Source organism: Pygoscelis adeliae, unplaced genomic scaffold, assembly GCF_000699105.1.
Source record: "Pygoscelis adeliae isolate BGI_AS28 unplaced genomic scaffold, ASM69910v1 Scaffold11, whole genome shotgun sequence".
Classification (NCBI taxonomy): domain Eukaryota; kingdom Metazoa; phylum Chordata; class Aves; order Sphenisciformes; family Spheniscidae; genus Pygoscelis; species Pygoscelis adeliae.
Genome location: NW_008824059.1, coordinates 1,804,464 through 1,814,429, shown reverse-complemented (window position 1 = coordinate 1,814,429; position 9,966 = coordinate 1,804,464). Strand labels below are relative to the sequence as shown.

General features: G+C 48.2%; 1 protein-coding gene across 1 annotated transcript in view; it reads right to left on the bottom strand.

Moving 5' to 3' along the window:
- MYOCD (myocardin) overlaps nt 1–9,966 on the bottom strand; it is a 39,887-nt gene that overhangs the window by 23,830 nt on the left and 6,091 nt on the right. Inside the window, exon 2 of the mRNA XM_009334054.1 lies at nt 3,897–3,962. Coding sequence (XP_009332329.1) covers nt 3,897–3,962 — 66 coding nt within the window. The remainder of the gene's footprint in view (nt 1–3,896; nt 3,963–9,966) is intronic.

The window sequence follows — 9,966 nt, the reverse complement described above, 5'->3', positions numbered from 1 at the left end:
GAAAGCAGACATACAGACAAGCTAGCATTACTGTGCCATGCTCCCGTGAGCAGCCATGAGGACTTGTGACAGCTGGTTTAATCAGAAGCAAAATAAAATGGTGCACATGAGAAAATGAAGTTAGCAAGAGAGATGACTTTTACAGCCCTGCTCACTGTGAAGTACTGACATTAGGATTGTGCTCGGGGCATTGACCAAACGTGCTATTCAAGAGGAAAATGTTGCAGAATTTAGTCATTTACCAAGATTTTTGGAGGAATTATGTGGATGCTGCAGCTTGTATTAGTCTGCAAAACAAATAAAGACATTGCTAGCACTGGTTATTCAGACAACTTGTCAAGGGATGACATGTCAGCTTGAAACAGCTGAGGGTCTGGAGGCAACAGGGCAGAGCTGCTGTGCTTGGTGTTGATAATCTTAGGACTATTGCCTCTAAGGTTTGAGTTAGAGGATGAGGTGGTGGCTGCGTACAGCAAGAGGGTCTTTACTTCAAGCATAGCTATTTCTGCAGCCCATCACAGTAGGGAGAACCTTGCCTTGAGTAGTCCTGAATCCTGCAAGCTGCCTCCCCCTCCTTTTGGGCAGGTGAGCAGGGTCTGGCTGGGGTCTGGGGCAGGCATCTGTGCAGGGCTTGAAGAAGGGTTTGTCCCTGCTCAGCCCTAGAGCCTGCCCTTCTGCAAGTGACCCCACAGGGGTGCTCGTGATTTAAAATGCCTTTGCTGGGTCTGTACCAGTTTCACTAGGACAATAAAACTGCATGTGTTGTTGCATGAACTGGAAACTTCCTACACAGTGAGCCTGAAGAGTGGGGCAGGCTCTGCTCTCACCTGCACTCCTATGCAACAGGAGTGTGACTGTGTCTCAATGAAACTGGATCTCCCCTTGCTTTCAAAGGCTTCTCCATACACAGACTCACAGGGCTGAAGGGACTCAGAGGCTTCTCTTGCCTACCAGTCTGCGCCTGTCTTTATTTGTAGAGCCTTTTTCAGTAGTGTTGATTTTTTTGCCAGCCAGTTGCTCAATTTACAACCTGAAAACATCTGACAATCAGAGTCCAGCTTTGAACTTGAAGTCTTGTGCAATGCTACTGCCTTTTGCACCTGAGCATCCTCCTTTAGGCAGTTTCCTACCTTCTCCAGTGATGGGACCATCTGAAGGTTTCACATTTCTTAGAGCAACATCCAAGAGAGTGTGAACAGAGCTCAGGTATGCAATGGCATTAATCTTTTCCAATCAAACCAAACACAGACTGGGCTTTGGTAAGGACATCCGTCTCCCTGCGCTATGCTCAGGTGACACTGATGCTTCTCCCTGTGGTATTCTCTTGGATACCAAAAAACAGCCAGCTTCTTAGGACTTACTCCAATGTTTCACGCTTACTGTGCTACAGATGCACTGCTGAACAGCTTAGCAGGCCCTGTGTATAGTCATCAACTCCCCTTCCTACAAGGGTTCCTATAAGCCCTCAGAGCTTTTATCCAATGCTATTCTGTTACTCTGACCTTTTCTGGTCTCTGTATAAAATGGATCAGTTAGAAAAACAAAGTTTCTCTGTCCTGGGATTATATCAGCAGAAAATGTAGGCAATGGGTTGAAAACAATCCTTGTGCAAAATCTGATGTGCAATGTGGGATGAAGTCCATGCTCCAAGCCTGGTACCAAACCTGACTCTCACCATGGAGACCAGCAATGCCCGTCTTTTCCCTTTCCAGAAGGGTTATTCTCAAACACTGTGGGTTACAGCCATCTGGATTCATTTCTCGCCCTCCTGCAATGCATGTGAACTGAAATCCTGTCCCAGTGCCCACCTGGGGCCCACCTCCTAGAGCCCACCTCATCTTCTGGTTCTCAGGCAACAGGACATGAGGAAATAAGGTTAAACAAAGACTTGTTTTTCATAAGGTATGACTGCACATGCCCAAATCATGGGGAAGCCGGCTGTGGCTGCCATATATTAAATGCTAACATCAGACACTTCCTCCTGAGGTCAAATTCAGCAGTTAATTTCTGCATGTTTGTTTTTATAATGATAGAAGTGCCTTTTCTTCTATTACTTTCAGTGAGAGAATTGTGCTCAGGTTTCCCAAAATGGCCTTCCTGGACAGAAACCAGACTGCAAAAATTTCAGCCTAGAAGTTGGGAGTGTAAAGAAGCCATAGGTAACAGGAAAATACCCTCCAGTTGCCATCAAATAACTTGGGCCCGATATGCGGTCTGCCATGTGTAAGGTTTTAAATATTCGGTGCCATTTGTAAAAGTGCAGCCCCGTGCACTGGGCCCCGCAGAGCAGCGCCAGGTACGCAAGCCTCTTAGTTGGCACTACCGCTCCATACGTGTGCAGTGGGGTGTCCTGCACCTTGTCTGAGTGTGCTCACTTTTACAGAGTGGACTTAGCAGTTCAGGAGATGTTAGACATATTTCTGGCCACTGACTGTATTGCCAGTGCTTGCAATGCTATCACAAATGTCACAATCTTTTGCTTAAAGCTCCACCTCCTCGAGTCCTGTGATTAAAATGCTTGCCCTTTGGTGGCAGGCAGCATAAAACCTGAATGCTTAAAGAAATAAATAGAAAAAAAATGAAAAGAACCTGCATTTAACAGTCTTAAAACCATGTGATCATTTTGACAGTCATGATTTTTGTCATCTTGCTCAAGTTTTCTTAATGCTTGATGTTGGCAATACTGTACCGAGAAGGTGTCTGTTGATGGCTACCTTGACATGGTCCTTTAGGAAGGCAGCTGCATGAAAAGGGCAGAGGGACAGGCAGGGTGAAGCAAGCAGTGCTAGAGCCATACTCTTAGTGAGTTGTTGTTCTGCTGTTTAGACAAGAGCTGCATCATAGTCTTCTAGGTTAGCCAGAAGAGATGGAAGTGACACAGCCTTTGGAAAGTTGTGATCTTAGCAGTGAACCCAAGGGGGCCTTGATAAGACAGAAAGGATAAACCTCTACCTGGGTCCCAGATAATCACAGAGTCATGCACATGGAGGCTGAGGCTAGGTCAGGATGGAGTTATCCATCAAGCAGGGCTGAGTTCCCAACATCATTTCTCCAGTGGTGCTACAGGTTTCATGATGCACCTGCAGGTGCAGAAGGCGATCATTTTCGTTCACTTACTTTTTGGGCTCTAGCATCTGGCTTTCTGATGCTGAATGCTTACATGATAATACTGGCCTGGAGTTTGTCCTTCAGGCTTGAATGCCAAGTTATCAAGGATGAATGTGGTCAGAGAAGGGAAAGCATGGATATCACCAGCCATTCGGCAGTCTGTGGCAGGCAGGCCCAGGTGGGCTTTCATTGGCCTCAAGTGTACACTGACAGTCCTGCCCTGTGGGTTCCTGTCTGGGCACAGGCACAGATCTGGGTATGTCCCACTCATCCAGGGGCTGCCTCTCTGCACTGGGGCCAAGGCAGTTACCCACCGCTTCCTTCTTCCACAGCCTCCTGGAATGGGCCCTCTCTACCTCTTCCTCGTTCTGTGGGTCTGATCCTGCCACAGAGGTTCCTGACTTTTACAGGAGGACATGAGATTCTCTGCCCTTGCCTACGTGAAGAGCTTTGTGAGTCTTCTGCTTGGAGTTGGATATGCTTGTGACCTCTGGGACAGGGAGCTATGCAGCTGAATTTTTGGGTGGTGTAAGCTAAGCATCTCTCCTGACTTCAGTTTGAGCAGTGGCATTATAATCTGTGTGGCAAATGCTGGGCACCGTTGTACAGCACCAGGGATCATAATATTTCTACAGGGCAGGAAGCAAAGTACCCCCTAGTAGCAATCTGCTCAGAGCTGAGTGGGCCTGAGCAGGCAGCTGATGCCACACGGTGCCCCAGCAATGCCCAAGATGAACACAGCCCCTCTGAGCCAGGAGCGGGTGAAAAAGGCAGAAAAAGGTACTCACGTGGCATGATGCCTTGATCTGCCAGCTGCTCACGGGTCCTTCTCTGCTGAAGCCGTAGCTGTAAAACTGTGAGAGAGAGAGTGTCAGGAAAAGATGCAGGATTTTCCCGAGGTACTAGTACATCTATCAGGGATGATGTGCCGGGGGTCCGTGTGTGGCACAGAGACCTGGCACCGATCCCTGCTGCTGCTGGACCAGCCTTGGTGCAGCAGAGTGCTCCAAGACAAGGAGGACTGCCAGGGAGGAGCTGTGTAGCCTGCACCGACCCAGACCTCACTCTTGCAGACAGATGAGCAGGGCAGGGCTGGTCCTGGTGCAGGCAGTACCCTAGCACCTGGGACAGACAGATCCCTGCCTGGCACCTGTAATAGCAGCCTTAGGTGACCACGGCTTCAGCTCAAAGAGTTGCTCAGAGAGAGAGTCCATGTGTGGGCAAAGGGTGCTGGCCGGGTGGGAGGCTGGGTTTGAATGTCCACCACTACCTCCTGCAGCTGGGTATTGCTACCCTGTATTGTGGGAGGGTGAAGGACCTGTTATAAGTCAAGCAAGTGGAGTAAGGTGGGTTCAGAGATTTTTGAAAGAAATGATAAATATGATAAATACTTTGCCCATAAAGGTCTTTTGTACTTTATTTTTTATTAAATAGTCCCCATGGTATCACCTTCTATGGATTCATTGCCACTGGTACCTGCTTCCCAGACACAACTGAAACATGAAAGCAAACTGAGTTCTGCACAGTGGTGCAGTGGTGCTGGCCATGGAGAAACCATGCGGAAGATAATGATTTTGACATTATGACATGTAGTTTGGCCACATCCATATATCCTTGTGCACTCTAAGATTTGGGATGTGTGTCTAGGTTTTTGGTTGCTTTTTAGATTTGTTCAGACGTAAGGGCAAGGAACAAAAATGAAGAACACTCAAAATGGCTAAGAGGTATCTGAGAGAAATCAAGCATCCTGATGACGTGAGGGGTTACAGAGAAGATAGAGCTAGACTCCCTTCAGGGGTGCACAGCAATAGAAGAGGAGGCAATGATCACAAATTGCAGCAAGAGAAATTCTAATTGGTTATTAGGGGAAAAAAGTCACTGTGAGAGTGGTGCAGGCCAAGAACAGGGTCCCTGTGGGGATATCCATCATGGAGAGATCAGAGCTTGCCTGGAGAACGTCCTGAGCAACCTGATCTAATTTTGAAGTTGACTCTACTTTGAATGGGAGGTCGGAGTAGAGACTTCCACAGGTCCCTTCTGTCCTAAATTTGTATACAGTTCTGTGTTTTGGTGTGTGCACCTGTGACTGTGTGCATGACATTTGGTGTGGAAGCCAGACCAGCTCCCATAATTACTTCTTTATTTAAACTTCTGCCTAAAGTGGAAATTGGTAAGGTCCTCAGAAGTGGTAGGTGCCATCTCTGCTCTTGGTGACCCAGGAACACCACGAGTGTTAAAGAAATGTTCAATGCATGCTAAGAGCAGAAAGGATGAAGCTGAGAATCAGGGCAAAAGCACCTGCCACTGATACCGATATTGCACAAAAGCTGCCACCTGCAGGGACACCATGAGACCCTGTAAGCCAGCAGATCAAGGCCTCCAGAAGGATTTTAAGCCTATAGATACTGCACATATTTCAATATTAGAATAAGCCACTTCTCCAGGACTCTCGGAGAGCTAATGACTAATGACTACCCTTGGGCTGAGCCCTTGCTACCAGGAGCTTTGATCCAAATGCCACTGGCTCTACAATGCTAGGGCCAAGGCTTGTACCCTTCTTTCATGACCTAAGGACCTCTCCTGATACCTCCAAAACTGGGAGGTCCTCCACCACCCCAGCACTGTGGATTGAGTAGAGCTTTCCAACTCCATCACCCTCCTGAGGGCCTGGCAGCACATTTCTAGCCCTGCAAGGCCTGGCACTAGATGCAGATACGCTTACTGTACCGAAGGGCATGTAGATAATGTGGTAAGGAGACATTAGTGCTATCTCTGTATGAACCCACTGCTCCAAGGACCTGCAATGTCCAGTATACCTTCCTTTTGGAAACAATGCACTGACAGATGGGAATGAACCAGTGATCAGGGCCACTAAGTGGCTTAGCAACATGGCCTCAACTACAGAGCATCGATTAGGCATGTAATGAAGAAGAGACTCCCGGACACACCTCTCAATATTTACAGTGTGCAAAGACAGCCCCCCATACACTGCAGGCTGCCTGTGCAAGGCTACAGACCTCTGTGTGGCCCAGGACTGCGCAATTTAGATCATCCCATCACTCAGGTAGCCCTGCCTGTACTTTGAGTTAGTAACCTATGTTTTTGCAAATTTGTCTTCAAGATAGACACTAGTGTCACAAGGTAAAACATAAAACTCATTTCCATATTTACCTTCTGGAAACTCAGTACAGCTTGCCACAAGGACACATATTTTCCAGCAGTCACAATATAGCTGCATGTGTATCTCCTGCCTACCAGCACAGTCCCTTAGCTGCCCTGAGACAGCTGGTGTTGAAAGGTGAAGGGAGGGAAGATCAGCCTTTTTGTCCTCGTGAGCAACTTGCTGAGCTCTGCCAACAGCTCATGTCTACAACGTGACATGGGCTGGACCTGAATAATAATCCCTTCCAGAGGAGTCCCCAAGGCACAAGGCTCCCTGGATGCCATTGCTTGTGACTTTTCCATGTCCTCTGTGCAGACCATGTCTTGCATTCAAAGCAAATGTTTAGTGAAGGCCTCACGTGGGACAATGATCTCCTGCCAAATTCCAGCACTTCTTAGGACACCACAGATGATAGATTCTTGCTGTGAGGGAAAAATGTAGTCTTCAGTACCTGGTAAAGTCTGCATGTGTGCTGTTCCCCTTATGCCAGAGTGAAGCTGGTGGCTAGAAGTCACTGGCAAACCTTGCTGCCAGGGAAGTTTGTAGCTCTCCATTGCCCCATGGCACCACTCTCAATTGATGCTGGTTCTGCCCATGGACATGGATTTAGACCCCTGCACTGTAGGTATCTACATCTGACCTAGTTATCTGCATTCCCTTCACAGGAGTCACCCTCCTCAAGGGACCTTAAAACCAAATTAGTCTGTCCATGCTTTAGGAATGCTTGTCTTTCCTCCTCAACTATAGAGGCAGTTTAATAGTAACTGGCTCATGGTAGGTATCTTACACTGGGTGAAGTAGACCACAGTTTCTTTGTGTAGGGCCTTCTTTGTGACCAGTCACAATATTGAAGAACCATGCAGAGCTTTGCACTTTCCCTGAGGAAGATGTATCTTTATGGAACAGGTGAGCTAAGGGAGGTCCGAGACTGTCCAAGAATGAAGAAGTGTTGTAGTTCACCCAAGAATGGTTCTCTACCCTCCTAGGTCCTGGTCCAGTGTCCCAGGCATTAGAGCATCTGCCTTAAACTGAGACAATTTACATACAACATCCCATCATCAAACGGGAATCAGAGATAGCAAAGACTTCTAAAGTCACATACAACACTGCCAAGGACACAGCAGTCTGCCTCATCTAGCTGTAAACCTCCTAAGTGAGGGTGCTCCATCACTTCCCTTCACAGCTCCCACATGTGCCAAATTATTTGCACCATTTCACTCTGACTTCCGACACAGCCAGGCCAAGTGATACACCACATCCGCATGAGCAAGGGGGATGCTGTCAATCAGATGACCGTGCATTCAAAGCCCACATTCTCTGCTTCTTCTGCTTATTTCACAGCCCTTCTTAGCAGACAAATAATTTAACACCCTCAGGGTGAAGTCAGCTGTCAGCCAGGCCTGTTTAGAGAAAAAGGAGATGTTACAAATTCCCTTGAAACATAGCTTGGAAGGTGATGATGATTTCCAGTGTGGTGGCTATAAGATTCAGCATCTGCCTTGATGCAGGACGTGTGGAAACATGTATAGGTTTCACTGCCACAGCTCTCCCTTTGCTGGGATGCAGGAGCAGCACCCAGGAACCCAAATTTCCCAGATCCTACTGCCTTCCAACAAACAGTGCACAATCCAGGGGAACCTACCCTATTGCAGCTGGTCCATGCTCCAGCTAACAGCCTCTCCTTTGTCTCCTGCGTCAAGCACTGCAGATAGACCATCACAGAAGGGACCTGATATTATTTAATGATAATTTTGTGCAGGGAGAAAAGGTCTCCAAATTGTTTTTCAAGCTGACAGGCATAAAGGCTGTGACCCAGCAGTGGCACAAGCTATTCTGGGCGAGAGCTAAGATCTTCCATGGATGAGTGGCTATGGGCAGGCCACAAAACCTCCCCAAGATGAACAACCAAGCATTGTTCATCTTGGGCAATATTGAGTTTACAAACTTCCTGGTCCATTCTTAAGCCACAGGGCAAGGAGGAAAAGTTTATCCAGCCTTGTCTGTTCAGGGCAAGCTGACAGAAAATATGAGGACAGGCATGTGCAAATGCTGGTCATTTCCAGGAGCAGCTCAAGCTCGATGGTTGAAGCAGTTATTTCAGCCACTGACTATTCACATCTGGTCCTCCTCATGTAGTAGGATGCATGTCTTGACTCCCAAATATCATCTCTATGAAATTCCAAATCCTGTTGCAAACCATCTGAAGAAACGTAGCTGTGAACAGTGTCAGACAATAACACTGAATATCACTGAAGGAAGAGGTAAAGCAGCCACTACTTTCTGAGTAGTAGCTTCTGAGTCAGTGGTGCAGCTTGAAGCTCGGTGGATGCCAGCTCAAGGCTTGCACCTTTCCCTTATAACCAACAAAGCTTAAAAACAGGGCTGGAAGAGCCCCTGGCACCATCCAAGCAACCACCATTTAGCTGCTTCTTGAAGGGGACTTGAAATATGTTGAAGCTGTGTCTGACCCCGTCTGCATTCCTGTCCTCTTCCTTTGCTACGTGTCCGGAGGCCTGAGCTCTGAGTGCTGCCTGTGACTCATTTAGAAGATGCTGTCACCCACCATGTACAGGAATTATTGTTTTCCTGAATATTCTTATTTTTCAAGGAAACTGCTTTGCTAAAACTTCAGAGGAACAGTTATGTTACAAAGAGTGATGGCTGGAGTACTGCTGGTGAGACAATCTTGGTCCCAAACCCCCAGCATCCCCATTGTCTGTCTGCACCAACTTGGACAGTAAGAAGTAGCCCCAAGGGAACAGTCATGCACACTGGTCACCCTGTGGTACCAAGCTGTGCTGGCACCATCAGCTGCCATCAGCTGAGAGAGAGCCTTGCTTTCAGCAACCCTGCTCCCTCCTATGGCACCCCATGATGAGAAATCCCTCCCTAGATGATGCGAGGCATGTCAGAGCTATTCCAGTAGTTTTGCTCGTGAACTTTTTCTGTTAGAAATACTCCTCTCTTCTACGCTAACACCAAGTCCCATTTAGTGATACAGCTTCCAGAAACATCCTCTGCAGCAGGGCTGTGTCATCGGTGACGGGAAGACCTCCTGGCGTAAGTCATAGCTGGCTCTGGTGGCCCAAGCTCTGAGCACTGCCCATGACTTGCAGTCATGAGTCATCCTCCTCCCTAGGAGTTGACCTCAGAGCTTTAGGAAGCTAAGAAGACAGCTTGGGTCTTGCCTGGCCTGGTGATGCACTGGAAAAGACATGTTCAAATCCTCCCTCCACCCCAGGAGCAGGCAGACCTGGCCTTCTGCTTCAATCTGCGGGGGCACTTTGAGTCCAGTGCTCAGCAGACAGTCAGGATGGGACTTTTATCATCTGTATCGGAGCATCCCCCATGCTGGGGCATCGCCAAAGCACTCATAGGACCCTCCTCTCTTTAGGGAATTGGCTTTAACAGCACAGGGGGCTGAGCAGCACTGAGGCACACTACCCAGGGCAGTTGGGGAACTGTTCTTCTCGCAGGGCTCGGGACTAGGGCAGGCAGGCAAAACCATGGCTGACCCGATCTAGTGTTAGCGACAGTCTGCCTTTGGGAAGGAGGCTGGATCAGAGCCCGTCCCTTCCCACCAATGCTTATGTAGTGGCCAGAGCAGGTTCCCTGGAAACTCTGAGGCTGCATGAGGCTTTCTCAGCATTCAGCTCAGCCTCACAGCTGAGACAAGCTGCCCAGGTGGGGCTGCA